At 43.5% G+C, this 18,020-nt stretch overlaps 1 protein-coding gene across 1 annotated transcript in view; it reads right to left on the reverse strand.

Moving 5' to 3' along the window:
- Positions 1–18,020, reverse strand: part of LOC120529776 (amyloid beta (A4) precursor protein-binding, family B, member 1 interacting protein) — a 175,019-nt gene that overhangs the window by 36,688 nt on the left and 120,311 nt on the right. Inside the window, 1 exon segment of the mRNA XM_039753910.1 lies at positions 697–795. Within this exon segment, the coding sequence (XP_039609844.1) occupies positions 697–795 (99 nt within the window).

The raw sequence follows: 18,020 nt of genomic DNA on the forward strand, positions 1-18,020 counted from the left end.
GTCTTTCACAGTGTGGTAAACCCTTCTACATCTTTACTATTCTGACAGACTCTGCCTCTCTGTTAACTGTTAATGCCCAGTCATGTGACTGACCTGATGCCAATTAACCTCATTAGTTGTGAGATGTTCCACCAGCTGTTTTTTTTTAGCATTTCACAACTTTGTCGGGTTTTGTTGCTCATTTCCTGACTTTTTTGAAACATGTTGCTGGCTGTTATCAAATTCAACATGAGCAGGTTGCAAAGGACTACATACATGAATGAGTGTCCCGTCTGGGATCGGTTCCATCCCAATAACCAGCCCGGAGGCCAATGTGACAGAACGATGGAGGTGGGCTTTGCTTCAAAGGTATGTGCCTCCCCAACCTGCTAGATGGCAGCATCCGTATTATGAAACTCGCAAGGAATCTTGGGACTTGTAGTGCAGTGAGGCAACCCTGCAGGCATCCGTGGGTGATGTCAGAGGGCGCTGTAGGGAGTTATGCTTCTTGCTTAAGGGAATTTCCAACTGACCTGAATTGTTCATGTGATTCATTGAAAAGCGTCCTTGAAAAAGAACAAATTGTTTGTGAATTGCCCATCTCTATTTTGTGACGCCTGTAAGCTTAAAATTTTAAGCACTCAGAATGTAACAACAAGCATGGAAACAGCTGAGCACTAACACTCTGTATCGAGAAAGTAAAACTTGCCAACTTACCTTCGCAATTCTGATTCCCATGACCCAAAGCTGCAAACTCCACCGATCGTCACAGCACAAATATTTTATATAATTAGACTCCTTCTGTATCTGTGGATGCTGAAACAGAACAGGATTTACTTAAAAAGTATTCAGTCTCAATCTGTGGTCAATGCTGAGTGGATGGCACAAACAGGGAAATTAAAGTTCTGTTACATACATAGTCTAAAAAGATTTCTGCTACACATTAAGACAATTATTGTATAACAGATCACCATTTTCCTGATCTATCTTTTCATGTACCTATTCTTAGCAAAACAATATTGTAAATATTCAAATACTGAAGCCATATCCTATTCCAACAGCAAATGGTGTAATGTGGGATCTCACCCTGAAATGAACTGCAGCCTCATCTTTTTGCCTTCTTATGAGTTTTTAAAATTGAACTAATTGTACTTCCCAATGATAAATGCAGAGTGCACCACAAATTTACAAACGCCCAATCACTTGCTGAACCCACGTATCCCATTACATGGCCATTTGGATGTGGAGTGTATTCTAGCTGCAGTAGAACCAAGGCTGCAACCAACCCTTGACGTGGTACCAGCTGATCACATGACACACATGGGCACACATCCACATGAGAGCCATTAGAGTTACCAGTAGTGATCGGTGACCCCAGCGCCTCGCTTCAAGGTAAACAAAATCAATGGTCAAGAACTTTGCTGAACTTCACAAAATGCACTGAAGTCAATGAACAAGAAGAAATGCAACTAATTTTGAGTGGATTATTACATTAGGCTGATGACTTTATCCAAGGTGACTTACAACATTTATGATGCAACCAGAAATGGCGTAATGCAAGATAACGTGCACTGAATACACTTGACTTGAGTTCTCATTCCTAGTTATCATCCTCTTTTTTTCTCTGTATGTTTACCATTCATTTGCTCAGAGGTTGATGCACTTGCTGTTTCCCGAGCAGCTCTTCTTTCCTCCACCCTAGCGGCCCGCTTTTTCTCTTCTTTCATTAGCATCTTTACACATTAAAACTGATTAAGTCGGTGTTTGTGTTGCAATTATGTCGGTGTTTGTGTTGCAATTACTTAGTACGTTTTTCTTAATTTTTCACTTAAGCTGGCACTTAAAGTCTTCAATCTGCATCAAGAATGATTTAAGATATGAAGAGGTAGGGGAAAGTGAAGGCGAAGGTGGTAGGGATAAGAACGGTGCCCGTACGCATGTGCCACGAGAGTTGTTTCTGCAATAAAATAAAATGAAAATAAAAAGAGTAATAAAAATAAGCAGACAATAGACATGACATAGTATATCCAGCCATCTATTATCCAACCTGCTGGAGCCAATTCCAGCCAGCACAGGGCTCAAGGCAGGAAACAAACCCTGCAACTGCAGGGCACACACTCACCAAGCACACATTAGGGACAATTTAGGATCGCCAGTGCACCTAACCTGCACGTCTTTGGACTGTGGGAGGAAACCCACGCAGACACGGGGAGAACATGCAAACTCCATGCGGGGAGGACCCAGGAAGTGAACACGGGCCTCCTAACTGCGAGGCAGCAGCGCTACCCACTGCGCCACTGTGCCGCCCCACGTAGTATATGTGCACCAAATTTCAGGTTATAGAGTTACAGATGATTTAAAATCCTGGGCAGACAAATGAACAGCCACGATAGCGTATTATAGAAGAAGCTTGATTACATTTCTTTGTGGTTTTCCAAATGGAGCAGAGGCGGGTCAAGTGACTTGCTCATGGTGACACATTGGTGTCAGTAGTGAGATGTGAACTTACAACTTCAGGGTTTGAAGTCCAAAAACTTAACCACTGCAGCACACTGCCTAACCTGCTATAATGGGGCAATGTATTTTAAATGCTCATGCTATCTAATAATAATAATAATAATAATAATTATTATTATTATTATTATTATGCTTTTTGCAGCCAGGAAAACTATACGGGTGGCTGCCCCAAACCTTCGTTGTGTGTCCAGTCCTTTATTTCACACTATGTGCTTTGCTAATCTATGGTAACTCATCAAAATTCATAAGTGGGGCAGAGCCAATCAACTGAAGCACGAATATTAGCGTTGTAATAACGTACGATAACACAAGGGTGAGTCGATCATGCACATCAGGGCATTTAGTTTTTCTGTTTTAGGAGGGTTACCCTTAAATACTGATATATTGATGTTTTGTCTTGGTAGAGTAATATTTTACTCTACTTTCCTTTTTTGTATTATTAATGTGTAGCCTTTGTCAGAATGCCTCAATCTCCCAGACTTACCACTGTTTATAAGGTATGTGTACCATATCACTTCTCCCCACCTTCCCTTCTACTTTTATAGGCAATTAGGTGTAGTAAAAGACAAGCAGGAGTTAAGTTACAATTTAAATAATGCATTATTGATAATATTCATAAATAATAACAGTATGCAAAGTACATTTGAATATTGCCAACCATACAAGCTGATAAATGGTGATGTGTAGTTTCAGGCGGCACACAGACTTGTTAGTTACTTAAAATGTCTCGAGTTAAGTCCTCATTTTGTGGTCAGCTTTCTTCAGAACAGGACACATGCCTGTCTCAATATGGCTGCTGAGCTGTGCTCTTCATTGTGTTGTCCTTTTCAGTTCATGGTGTGTGAGATGGTCTTCCATCAGTTTAAGTAAGAGAGAGAGAGAGTGAGGAAAAGCAAGCAAATATTTAGGTTTTTCTGTCCAACCCCAGTCACCGGGTTCAAATAAAGGTTGGAATATTAAGCAAATCACCTTAAACACGTTATAATAAGCACAAAACACAGGTTTTCTCTCCTCACAATAATTCTCTCACCATCACACTGCTCTCCTCCAGTCAAGTATTGCCTCGCTACCTCCCAGCTCCGGTCCCTTTTATTATACACCTGGGAGAACTTCTAGTGCCAGGGCGACTGCCCGATGGAAGCTCTTCCGGGTCACATGGAAGTTCATTATAACAGGGAGCTTGCCTGCCTGCAGCACCCTCTCATGGCACCCAGTGCTGGGAGATGTAGTCCGGCAGGGCAGCCATGCTGGCTTCCCACTGGGCATGGATATGTGGTACTACTGCCATCTAGCATGCTGGGGGATTAAAAACCCTCCACCGATATCTTTTCTTTTCCATGGGCTGTCCATCCATCCTTTTCAATCTTTCCTTCTGGATCTGCTTTTTGTTTTCTTCAAGACCGGGATGCCCATCCAGCCCATGTGACATCTACAATATAAAATCCGAGATCTATCTCTCTGTCTGTCTGTCCGCTTTCACGAGAGAACTACTTAACGGATTTAGATTTTTTTTTCTCTAATTTGCTTGAACATTCTGGCTGATTTTGCGACTTCTCTCATTTCGCTAAGAATCATAGTTCGATTGCAGGAGAGATATATTTGCGCTAATTCAAGACGGAGGCTGTGGGCCGAGGGGAGGGGGAAGCATGACGTCAGGAGTGGTGCCCTCTTCACTGTCCTGTTTCACTACTAAGTGGGCAGATCTGTGGGGCACGGCTAGTATTGTATACAGATGTGTGCATGTGTGTGTTTGTCCTGCGACAGACTGGCGCCATGTTCAGGATTTGCTTCTTGCCTTGTGAATGATGTTTGCTGGGATAGGCTCCAGTCTGCCCATACCCCTGCTCAGGGTAAGCGAGTCTGAATAATTAATGGATGGATCAGATGATATCACTCAATAAAAGTATGTCATAAGTTAAATTGAATGAACAGGAAAAAAGTGCTTCCAAGGAAATATAGATGGATTTCCTGGCTGAAAATGTTTATTATAAATTGTGCCACATGCATGGGCTCACCGGCAGAACTCAAAAAGAAGCAGACAATAGAAAATAACACAGACTGGATGGTTGATAGCACTCAGTAAGAACGGCGCTGTTTAAAATAAAATTGGGTGAGTTGGGTACTTGGCAAAAAAATGTACTGTACAGGAAAGAAAATGAATGAATCTGCTGATAGTGGTTGATAAGAAATGTGCTATGTAAAATAAAAATGGGGGAAATGGCTGGTAGAATTCGATTAAAAATGTGCTATAAAGATGAAATTATGTGAATGGGCTGATAGCACTTGATATGAAATGTGCTGTATCAAATTGAAATGCTGTATCAAAGAAAAATGAATGAATTGTCTGATTGTGTTTGATAGGAAATTCAACCATATACACTAAAATAAAACTGGATGAAGCGCTTGATAGCAGTCAATGAAAAATGTGCTATAAAAATAAAAATTGGCTGAACAGGCTGGTAGCGCTTGATATGAAATGTGCCATTTGAAGTTTGAATGCTGCATGACACACACATTGATAAACTGGCTGATAGTACTTGATGAGAAATGTGTTAAATAATGGAAAATAAATAAATAGTAACATGGCAGAGAGCACTTGAGAAGAATTGCTACATTTAAAGTAAAATTGGCAGAGATAGCAGAAGTTGCTACATACATCAGCTCCCCAAACCTAAACCTGACACAGACAGAGATGAGGCACAAGCCCAGCAACACACAGGCTTTTATTTTGCTGTGGGAAACGCTTCCCGATAGTTAACCCAGACAGTAAGCACAGTATAGAGCACAAATAAGGCACAATAAAGCACACACCACTCTGTCTCTCCTTCCGCCTCCACTTCTTCTTCAGCAAGCTTCGTTCCTCTTCCTCTTGACTCTAGCTCTTGGAGCAGGGAGGTGGGCTTCTTTTATCCTACACCCGGGAGTACTTCCGGTGGCCCGTTAGCGTGGTCCGGAAACACTTTTGAATGAGTCAGAACCCTGACAAAGTAGGGCTCCACAGTCCCTGCAACACCCCCTGGTGGCACCCACAGCATCCAGCAGGGCTGTGTCAAGGAACTCCAATTCCCATGATGCCCTGTGGGAAACTGTGGCAATGTTGCAACCCAGTGGGGCTGCCATCTAGTGCTCTGGGGGGGGGAGGGTGAGGGGGCAGTGCCCTAAAAAAGCTTCCTTCCCCCATCCCATCCAGCCACAAGTACAAGCAATACACAGGTGTGACAGATAGGGGGCACTGTCGTCCCCTTGAACCCTCAGATCAGACGCCAGACACCAGATAAAAGTCCCAATAATTTTATTTGGACAATAAAAAAGTGTACAAAGCACCCTCCACTACGCAATACTCATAAATAATCACAATACTCAATACCAATCACAATCCTCCACTCCCAGACTCGTTGTCACCCTTCCTCCCAACTCAGCTCAACGCTGGGATCTCCCACAGTCCTTTTTATAGTTCTTGACCCAGGAGTGTTTCTCTCTCTTTGTCCATGCGACTTTGCAACACTTCCGGGTCGGATAAAAACTCCTTTTTCTTCCGGGCTGTAGGGAAAATATTCCTTGAGCCTCCCTGTGGCGTCCTCTGGCGGCCCCCATGGTATCCAGCAGGGCTGTGAATAAAGACTCCATTGTCCAGGATTCCCTGCTGGCATTCGGGGCACCTCCATGCTGCAGGAAGGACTCCATCTGGTGCCCTTGGGGTATTGGCCAGGATGAATGGCCAGCCATATACCACACAGGCAACTCTTTATCTTCTCTCTCTCTCTCTGTCTCTGGTCACTGCCTCCTCCACTCCTCCTCACTAGCTTTGTTCACCTTCCACCCGGCTCTAACTCCCAGAATTGAGGCAGGCAGCTACTTTTATCTACCACCCGGAAGTACTTCTGGTGTTCCATACATGTGGTCTGGGAGCACTTGAAGTAAGCCTGAAGTAAGGCTCCCCAGTCCCTGCATCACCCCCTGGCAGCACCGACGGAACCCAACAGGGCTGAGTCAAAGAACTCCAGTTCCCATGATACCCTGTGGGAATCTGAAGAATTGCTGTAACCCAGGGGGACTGCCATCTGGAGCTCCGGGAGAGGCAGTGCCCTAAAGAAGCTGCTCTTCCCCAATCTTTCCACCTCATGAGCGTCCCGGACAGGTAAGGCTACCAGCCTTCCCTTACAGAAGAAATTTGCCATTTTTTGCGCATTAGTCTACACCCATCATGAAAAAGTGAAAATACTGTATATTTTCAGAAAGGTTTGCAAATTTATCAAAAATCCAACACTCAGCTCTCTCATTCCTAGAAGTAATTGTGGCCCTTTGGTGTGGCACTCCCAATTGTGCTCAGGACATACTGTAGATCAGGGTATGGAGCTAAAAACATTTGTAAAGCTCTGAGTGCTCCCAGGAACACAGAAATGGAAGACATCTGGAACCTCCAAGACTTTTCCTAGAGTTGGCCACCTGACCAAACAGATTAACCAGGCAAGAAGGGCCTTGGACAGGGAAACTACCAAGAACCCAATGGTCACTCTAACAGAGCTTCAGATGTCCTCTGCTGAGATGGGAGAACCTGTTGGAAGGACAACCATCTCAGCAGCACTCTGTCAGTCAGTTGTTTATGGCAGAGTGGTCTCTGATGGAAGCCACTCTTGAGTAAAAGATATTTAAAGGACTGAGAACGTGAGGACAAAGATTCTCCGGTCTGATGGGACAAAATGCATATGTTTAGAACTCCATGCACTCTGACTGGTGAAGTCCAGACATCGTTCATTGCCTGCCCAATACCATACATATTGTAAAACATGGTGGTGGCAGCAGCATGCTATGGTGGTACTTCTCTGCAACAGGGACAATGAGACTGGTCAGAACTGAGAGAAGGATGAATGCAGGCAAATATAGAGAGGAAGAGAATCTGCTTCAGAGCACACGCCATCACAGACTGGGACAACATTTCACTTTTCAGAACCACAATGACCTAAAGTACAGCATATAGCCAAGACAACCATAGAGTGGCTTCAGGACAAGTCTCTTGAGTGGCCCAGCAAAAGCTCCGAATTGAACACCATAGAACATCAGTGGAGAGACCAGAAGATGGCAACTTCCCAAGCAATCTAATGGAGCTTTTAGAGGATCTGCCAGAAAGAATGGGATACACTACCCAAACCCCGGGTGTGCAAAGCTTGTAGAGACTTATCCAAAACAAAAGACTCAAAACTGGAATTTGCTGCCAATGGGCTTTCTACAATGTACTGAATTAAGGGTCTGAATACTTACATGAATGAGAAATTTCAATCTCTGACTTTTAATAATCTTGCAAACCTTTCTGAAAACATGTTTTCACTTTGTTATCATGGGTTACAGAGTGTAGGAGAGATGCTAAGTATATTGGGAGAAGGATGCTAAGGATGGAGCTGCCAGGCAAGAGGGGAAGAGGAAGGCCTAAGAGAAGGTTTATGGATGTGGTGAGAGAGGACATAAAGGTGATGGGTGTGACAGAGCAAGATGGAGAAGACAGAAAGGTATGGAAGAAGACGATCTGCTGTGGCAACCCCTAACTGGAGCAGCCAAAAGAAGAAGAAGATCATGGGTTACAGAGTGTAGACTGATGGGCAAACTTTGCAAATGTATCCATCCTGCAACAGAATTAATAGTGCAGAAAGTAAAGGGGCCTCAAAATGTTTGGAATCCACTGTAAAAATGAATACAGTGGAACCTTGTGTCAAATCGGGTTACGACTAAAAAGTTCACCAAACTTTTGCATATGTTCACGACCACACACTCCGGTGACGAACAAGCCAGTTTCTCTTCCAGTTCGTACGTGCCGATGATTTCTGCACGTGTTCAGTCTCTCCGTGGGCATTCCCTGTGCAGCGAGGAGAGAGAGAGAGAGCACGGGAGAGCGAGTGAGCGAGGAGAGAGAGAGAGCGCACGGGAGAGCGAGTGAGCGAGTGAGCGAGAGAGAGAGAGAGCACGGGAGAGCGAGTGAGCGAGAGAGAGAGAGAGAGAGAGAAGGCAGGTAAAGAATGCACCGGACTTGTTTTTAAGAGACTGCAAGGTTAGTTTTCTCTCTTGTTCAAGAGTTTCTCAGTGTTATTCAATGTTTTTACATTTAGTTTACTATTACACTGTGCATTCTATGGTATAATTAGCTATTTTTTGCTTAAAAACGTTAAAAAAATATATATTTACATACAGCTTGTATGGTCCAGAACGGATTAATTGTATTTACATACAATCCTATGGGGGAAATTACTTTGAGGTTCCACTGCATGTATTAAATAAAATGAATTTCCTGATAGTAATTGATCAGAAATCCATCCATACATTCATTATCCAACCCACTATATCCTAACTACAGGGTTATGGGGGGTCTGCTGGAGCCAATCCCAACCAACACAGGGCGCAAGGCAGGAAACAAACCCCAGACAGGGTGCCAGCCCACCGCAGGGCACACACATACACCCAGCACAATTTAGGATTGCCAATGCACCTAACCTTCATGTCTTTGGACCGTGGGAAGAAACCGGAGCACCCGGAGGAAACCCACGCAGACACAGGGAGAACATGCAAACTCTATGCAGGGAGGACCCGGAAAGCGATCCCAGGTCTCCTAACTGCGAGGCAACAGTGCTACCCACTGCGCCACCATGCCGTCTGATAAGAAATCTGCTATGTAAAATAAAAAATTGATAGACTGCCTGATAGCACTATAAAAACTGAAACTGACTGAACTGACTGATAGCACTCAGTGCAAAATGTGCAATGCCCCCACCCCTCATGTCCCAGCCCCCAATAGCTGGCTTATAAACTGTGTGGCATTTCTGCAGTGTGGTATCCTGTATCACAACCACAATCTCAAGAACTCATCTTCATTTGGTTTGGCTGTCCGTGATGTCACACAATGTGCAGAGTCACCAGCAAAGGTGCAGCCATTTAACATCTGCAAAGGTACACTAAAAATACAGACGCCCTCTATCATGTCTGAAACTGAGTTTAACACCCTGGCCTACATATTGCTAAAGATGAGTAAGCACAGCTTTTCATTTTTTTTTTTTTGTAGAATATTAAGAACAAAGCCACCTGACGGACACGTGCAAAACCACAGTCCTCTTTGAGCCAGGGAGTGGCACAGTGTAGAACATGCAGGCAGCCAATGTGGCCACAAATTGAAAGTTCTTAAATAATATATTTGCCTTTTCAAGTATTATGTTGAGCATGACCAAAGTGGAAGGAGAACTATGAATTTAAAAGTAAATGTCAGAGGGGGGCATTTTTTGTACGCTGAGTGGTTCCATTTTTTCTCTTAGGCAAAAGAACATGTAAATATTACATTTAAAACACAGTAGATGAAGAGACAAAAGGCACCCATTGTTGGGACTGGGGTGAGAAGTTAAAAGGCAAATTTCCTGGGTAATCCTGCTACTGATTATTCTGTCTACAGGATATTGGTACTTGCTGTCTTGCAAAAGAATCACCGCTTTGAAGTTTTAACTGCTTAAGTATACAAACAATACAAAATTGTGATAAAATAACTGCTCCTTTCTTGGAAAATGTTTGTATTTATCTGACTTGGAAAATGAACATGTCTGAGAATAGTGGTTTCTAGTCAGCATGCTGTGTGTGTACTCATTGATACTTTTTATTAACTTGTGTTTACACAATTTGCTAACCCAGGAAATTTGGGTGTGCCATTGTTTAATCCAGTGGTTCTCAAACTGTGGGGCGGGCCCCCCTAGGGGGGCGCAAAGATGTGAAAAAAAGAAAACAAGAATCAAAAATATGAAAAATACATCTATTGAAACCAAAACAAATTAACTTAAACTACATTCTGATACTAGAAAAATAAATATAGAGTTAGATAAATGTCGATAAAAGTTAAGTAGGTATAATAAAATATGCATCTATGATATATCATTAATTAAAAAAGGACAAATTAGGGTTCACCAGCCAAAGCGCGATAGATATATGCGCCCCGACAAAACCGTGACGGACAAATGAGCGCCGACAAACCCGCTAACTGGTTTTCGACAAATGCGTGCTGACAAAATCACCACGACAAAATCGCGAGAGAGGCCAAGAGAGTGGGACGCATACGTGCGCATTATGTACACATTACAGTATGTGCTAGGTTATAACTGTTATAATTGCTGATGGCATGCCGCGAACAAGTAACTCAGTCGAGGGTTGGCATAACGCGTCGTATACAAAGCGGAATTACCAGCAGTCAGGCAGCCAGCAAGTCTAAATGCGCTCAACTATCAAGACGTCTTATGCAGGGCGTGATCTTAAGGACTATCTGCGTGCCGTGTCTCATAATATTGACTTCTAAAATAAACATTATTATATATGCTTTAAACTAGTAATTCATATTTAATGAAACTTTCACGATTTTGTGTCGGCGCGATTTTGATGCCACGCTCATATTAATCGAAACTTTCCGATTTTGTTATTTTGTCACGCTTTTAATCGCCGTTATTTTGTCAGCGCTCATATGTCTATCGTGCAAATTACGGGTCACAACAAATTAGTATTAGTGGGCTCCTTTCAAAAAAACTTTAGGAGGGACGCAATTAAAATTGTTATGAAAACTTGGGTCGCAAATACTTAAAGGCTGAGAAACGCTGGTTTAATCCATCGTCCTGTCGATCTAGGCAGGGGCTGAAGGACATTTAAACTTCTGGGCAGGAGAAGGCAGGGGTGAGGGACGGTCCGCTGAGAACGCTGCCAAGACACTCGCACAGAGCACAGGGGACGTGGCGGGCACGACGTGTGGCCCAAGGACGGCAACACTTACTTCCGGAGAGGAAGAGACAGCTTCACAAGGAGACGCCAGTTGTGGGTCCAGCGAGAGGGGAAACCGCATGAAAGGACCGAGCAAAGCTGGCAGATGAAAAATAAGGCATGCCTATAGGTCACAGCAACACAAAGAGCCCAGAGTGGAAAGAAAGGAACGATGACGAGACGCTAGAAGGGATTCAACGATTTGACAAAACTTCTGTTGGGAAACGAGTGTCTGGTGAACAGACTGCATCCATGGACAGTTGGACGATTAACAGTTGGGGTAACACAGTGCGCAAACTGGACTCTGCACCACTAAAGGTTGTATCCTCCACTTCATGTTTTTAATGGACTTTTAGAGTGTGGACTGTGTGCTTTCCTTTTGAAGAAAAGGAATTTCGTTCCTGATACTGTTAGATTTTTTTATGTTCAATTATCTTTTTAATGTACTTTATATTGTCTTGTGTAATAGAAGGTACTGTTGCTTTTCCTGAAATTACTGTGGTGTCTTTCATTGTGTGTTTACTCACCGCCCAATTTAAAGAAACCTGTGTGCTATCCATCCATCCATTATCCAATCCGCCACATTAGAATATTAGAACATTAGAACACTCGAGACGAGAACAGGCCATTCAGCCCAACAAAGCTCGCCAGTCCCTTCCACTTATTTCTTTCAAAACAACATGAAGTCGAGTTTTGAAAGTCCCTAATGTCTTACTGTCTACCACACTACTTGGTAGCTTATTCCAAGTGTCTATCGTTCTTTGTGTAAAGAAAAACTTCCTAATGTTTGTGCGAAATTTACCCTTAACAAGTTTCCAACTGTGTCCCCGTGTTCTTGATGAACTCATTTTAAAATGCAAGTCTCGATCCACTGTACTAATTCCATCCATCCATCCATTGTCTAACCCTCTGAATCCGAATACAGGGTCACGGGGGTCTGCTGGAGCCAATCCCAGCCAACACAGGAACCAATCCTGGGCAGGGTGCCAACCCACCGCAGGACACACACAAACACCAAGCCCAATGTAGAATTGCCAAACCACCTAACCTGCATGTCTTTGGATTGTGGGAGGAAACCGGAGCGCCCGGAGGAAACCCACGCAAACACAGGGAGAACATGCAAACTCCACGCAGGGAGGACCCGGGAAGTGAACCCAGGTCCAAGCGAGGCAGCAGCGCTACCACTGCGCCACCATGCCGCCACTGTACTAATTCCCTTCAGAATTTTAAACACTTCAGTCATGTCACCTCTTACATCCTAAACACAGGGTCACGGGGGTCTGCTGGAGCCAATCCCAGCCAACACAGGGCGCAAGGCAGGAAACAAACCCCGGGCAGGGCGCCAGCCCACCGCAGAACCTGTGTGCTATTATCAGTAAATTTCAAGAGTTCCCAGTCTCTTAATAAAACTGGGTGGCGTAGTCGGATATTTTAACGGTGTCTAAGTTAGATTTCCTATTAAGTGTGACCAGACACTTGTCACATAAAGCTTCAAAAAAATATAAGCTAAGATACAATTAATATAAAATAAGACACATTCATCCTTGATTGACCGTCTGCTCCACAGTTTAAAATGACAAATCAAACACTTGAAAGTGCACATTGCAGACTTTCATTTATGAGGATTTGCAGACATTTTGGTCACACAACACTTTTTCTACATAGTCCCCCCCATTTCAAGGCAGCATAATGTTTGGCACACAGCAATGGCAGGTCTGTTAAGGACTTTGTCGCTCACCCCTCACATGCAATGACTGCTTGAAGTCTGCCATTCACAGACACATGTGACCCCCAGGTGCTGAGGATCTTCTCTAGTGTTGCTCTGCCAAGCCTCTAATGCGGCCATCTTCAGTGCCTGCTTGTTTCAGGGACTTGTCCCCTTAAGTTTTCTCTTTAGCATGTAGAGATAAACATACACAATTAGATTTAAATCAGGTGACTGGCTTGGCCATTCAGGAATTTTTCAGATTTTTAGCTTTGACAAACTCCTGTGTGGCTTCAGCAGTCTGTTTGGCTCATTATCTTGTTGTAGGATGAAGCGCCGTCCACTGAGTTTGGAGACATTTACTGGAACTTGAGCAGATCAGATGTTTCTGCACCCCTCAGAATTCATTGTGTGTCTGCTGTCAGCAGTTCCATCATCAATGAAGAGAAGTGTGCCAGGACCTGTGGCAGCCATACATGCCCAAGCCATAACACCACCAGCACCACGGTGGTCTGCTTTGGATCTTGGGCAGTTCCTTTTGGTCTCCACACTTTTCTCTTCCCATCACTCTGATCAGTTTTCATCTTTGTCTCGTCTGTCCACAAGATATTTTTGTAGAAATCTACAACACAGTAAAGTGTGCAGAAAGTGTTCGGAGTCTGAATAATTTCTGAATCCACTGTGTGCTCAAAGCTTCCTCTCATTGCGTTGACACGTTGTAGCCACGTGATAGTCAGCGACTCGGCATCCTCGGACAGATACTCAGGGTGGAGGCGCGTTGTGAAAGGCAGATTAGATCTTAATCACTAAATTCCTGCTTGGTAAAGTGGATTTGTCTCTGCTATTGTCTTGTTGAATTCACGGGCAGAAATACGTCTTTGTGTGTTGGCTGTTGGCTGCTACGTGCTCAAGATAATGGCTCCTGAATAGATCTTCTTTCAGGCATGGTGGAAGGTCATTAGAAAGAGAGTTTAAAAAAGAAACAACTGATTATATGTTTTAATGATTTATCTACAAACACCTACGTCTAGGGCCTTGTAAATACAGCTACCCTCAAACATTGAGGTTTAATTATTGAATATGTCATCATGGAGAGCAGGTCTGTAATGGGAGATTTAAAAAAATATTTTTTCAATTTATTAAACAAGACTTGTAGCATTTAATTTCTTTTATGTTGGGATTGTTTAGAAAACAGGTTACTTTTAAGCAAATAAACTGCGTGACCAAGACAGGACGTGCGATATTATTATTTTTGGGATCGTTTTCACAAGATAATGGAATGATCTCCTCAAGGAAGTGCAATATCATTATTTTTTTTTTTTTCTCGAGACAACAAAATGATTTTCGCGAGGTTTCGAGAAAACAAAACTTGAGTGGGCGAGTTTGCACGACGACAACTGAAACCCACAATGATAGCAACGGATATGGCAGACGACTGGGGATCTTGCCCCAACTGGACGCCTGGAAAAAAGACGAACTGGGAGAGTGGCACTGACTTTCCCTGGGTGCAAGAGAAAAGCCCCCCCCCATGGGCAGTATCGGGGCCACAATCGTGGAACAGAGGAGCTCATGGCTTTTGGGCTTCGTGGCCACTGCCAAGGGGAGCGGAACGACTTAATGAGCCCGTTTGGGCTGTGATGCCGCCACACCCGGGTGGGCTGTAAGAGGAGCCAGTGACCACCACTCAGGGGCCAGAGTCAGGAGGAGTAGGACAAAGCTTGATGGAGGAATGATGATGATGATGATGGTGGTGGTGGTGGTGGTGGTGGGGAGGAGGAGGACGAGGAGGAGGAGAAGAGAAGAGTGTGTTGGTGCTTCTTTGGTGGTTTGGGGCTGTGCTGTGGCTGGCGGACAAGGGAAAGACGTACCCTCCAGCTGAAGAAAAATAAATAATTGTTTTATTTTACATGTGCCTCTATGTCCAGTCTGTGTCAGGTCAGGTGCCTTTGTAGCGCCTATTTAAAACACAAATGTCAACCTATTTGCGTTGTGTGTTTCTGCTAGTGGGGGTGATGATTGGATGATTTTTTACACGTCTGCTTTGTGTTGCTTTAGGGCTCATTTACACTTCACGCTCACAACGCATACACGCACGCATCATGGCTGCCACGCGTTTCAGTTGACGCGTCCTCTGAGCAGGTCCTCAGAAATTAACTTGACACGTGTGTGAGTTGCAGTACCAGCAAAAAGTCGGGGGGCGCAGTGTGATAAAAGTTGGAATGTGACGTCAGAGTCTCTGTTTGCTATCTACATGTGACAGAAAGACGCTTTGAGGATACTCCTGGATCAAAGGCAAAGTCAAAGCGGACTTTATTGTCATCTCAACCATATAGAAGTATACAGATAGATGAAATTGTGAAGCTCAGGGTCCACAGTGCAACAACATGAAGTGCAAATAAGAAATTATAATTAAATTAAAAACAGAGTTAAAATTAAAGTTTCAAATTAAAATGAAAACACAAACAAGACAAGATATTGTGCACAGACAAGATTGATGCAATGTATGGTATTATGCAATCTAGATACATATATAGTCAATAAATATGTAATATAATAAAAAAGCCAAGCAAAATGACACCTTTTACTGGCTAACTAAAAACATTACAACATGCAAGCTTTCGAGGCAACTCAGGCCCCTTCTTGAGGCGAGATGTAATACAGAAACGGAAGTTCCCTGTGTTTATATCCACACACTAGGACAAGAAACAACATTCGTAAATATTGAAATAATGAAAAATCTTAAATGTAAAAAATTAATAGGTTCCTTCAGGGTAAGATTAATTTAGCAAGAGAGAGAAGAACAATGTATGGTCAAGATCTTTGGATAATAAATATAATAAATAATACATATAGATAATACAGAAATGATCAGTGTATGATGATAATTGCTTAAGACTTGTAAACAATGACAGGTCAGAATGTTTTATAGCACAAGGATATCAAAGAATGTCAAAGTGCAGTGTCAAAATCCTTAAAGGTCAGTATGAGATTTTCAGTTCTTTTCTACATGCTCACTCGTTTTTTTGCCTCACTCCGCACCACTGCGTACCTCCAGTGCAATGCGGCCGCAGAGAGCTTAAACAACTCGGTACATCCACATAAAAAACGACAAGGGGTGAGCAAGCTATCTTGAAGGCTTTTACTGGACGTACTTCGTTGTAAAAAGGCGAGTGATTTCCACGGTTGGATCAAGACGAAGAGAAGCACGTAGACAGAGGTTCAAATTGCTGCGTACCACAACTAACCAGACACAGGGGTTTATATACCCTAAGGATACGTTTTGGACGTGACCGAAACAAGAGATAAAGGGGTGCCTACGTGAGACACATGGGGTGTATTGTATTCAAATGTTTATTATGAGACCTACGTGCTTTACGTGAGTTTCATAGACTTTTATAGTACCACTGCGATTATGGGACGTGACTGACAGGTGTGTTAATAAATGACAAGATGAAGGGGGAGCACAGTTCAACAAATAACAGTCTCAACTAACAAGATGTGGGGCAGAACACTCGTCTTTGCAGGAAAGTGGTTTGATGTATAAATGATCTGTTTTTAGTGGTGGTTGAGGCCGTGTGGAAGATCCCAGTGGGCAGCCTGGTGTTAAGGAGTCTGACAGCTTGGGGGTTAAAACTCTCCTGCAGCCTGGCAGATCTGGCTCTGATGCTGTGGTATCTTCTCTTGGATGGCAGAAGTGTGAAAAGTCCATGTGAGGGGTGTGAGGTGTCCTGCACAATGCTGGAGGACTTGCGGTTGTAAGATATGTCCTCTAGTGAAGGGAGAGGCACCCCAATAATGTTCTCTGCTGTCTTCACTATCCGTTGCAGGCGCCTGCGGTTGGATATGTTGCAGTTACCATACCAGACAGTGATGCAGCAGGTCAGAACACTCTCAATGGTGCTTCTGTAGAACATGGTGAGGATGGAAGAGGGAAGATTTGCTCACTTCAGCCGCCTCAGGAAGTGTAGTCTCTGCTGGGCTTTCTTGATTAGTGATGAGGTGTTATGTGTCCACGGAAGTTACTCAGTTATGTGCACACCGAGGAACTTGGTACTCCTAACAATCTCCACATCTAAACTGTTGATGCTGAGTGGGATGTGCGCAGGATGTGATTTTCTGAAGTCCACAATTATCTCTTTTGCCTTGTCAACACTGAGAGATAGATTGTTGTCTTCATACCATGCGGTCAGCTGTTCCACCTCATCTCTGTATGCTGTTTCATCATCTCTGCTTATCAGTCCCAGTACTGTTGTATCATCCGCAAACTTAATGATGTGGTTGGGATCGATGTGTGTGCTTCGATGTTTGATGAATGGTTTGATGTAGTGAAGCATAATGCTGACATACAGATAGATTTGTGGTGTTTTTATATTCATCCATCCATCCATTATCCAACCCACTATATCCTAACACAGGGTCATGGGGGTCTTCTGGAGCCAATCCCAGACAACACAGGGTGCTAGGCAGGAACAAACCCCATGCAGGGCGCCAGCCCATCCACACACACTAGGGACAATTTAGGATTGCCAATGCACCTAACCTGCATGTCTTTGGACTGTGGGAGGAAACCCACGCAGACACGGGGAGAACATGCAAACTCCACACAGGGAGGACCTAGGAAGCTACCCACTGTGCCACTGTGCCACCCCTTTTGTATTCAGACATCGCATATTCCCCATCATAATGACGCGATACATTTTAAAAGTTTCACATACCATCTTCTGTGCCTTCTTTTTTTTTTGCACCTACGCAACAGCATCAGAATATACAGCGCTGTATTTGAGCCACAGAGAAAAAAAATTAAGGACACCGTTAAAAAGTGTATTTTGAGATTAAAGTGTAAATTTAGGCTTAAATTTCGTAATGTCCACTTTAATCTTGTAGTTTACTTTATCATTAAAGTAGACCGTCGTAAACGTCATCTTAAAACCGACCCAGTTATTAATCGCTACCTGCTTCTGGGGCCTCCTCTTGACCCAACAGCAGCGGCAAACAGCAATAGATCACCACACCGAACACATTAAATGTATGTCTTTGCACATTTGGAAGCCTT

The sequence above is a fragment of the Polypterus senegalus genome, chromosome 5 (genome assembly GCF_016835505.1).
Source record: "Polypterus senegalus isolate Bchr_013 chromosome 5, ASM1683550v1, whole genome shotgun sequence".
NCBI classification, from domain to species: Eukaryota; Metazoa; Chordata; class Cladistia; order Polypteriformes; family Polypteridae; genus Polypterus; species Polypterus senegalus.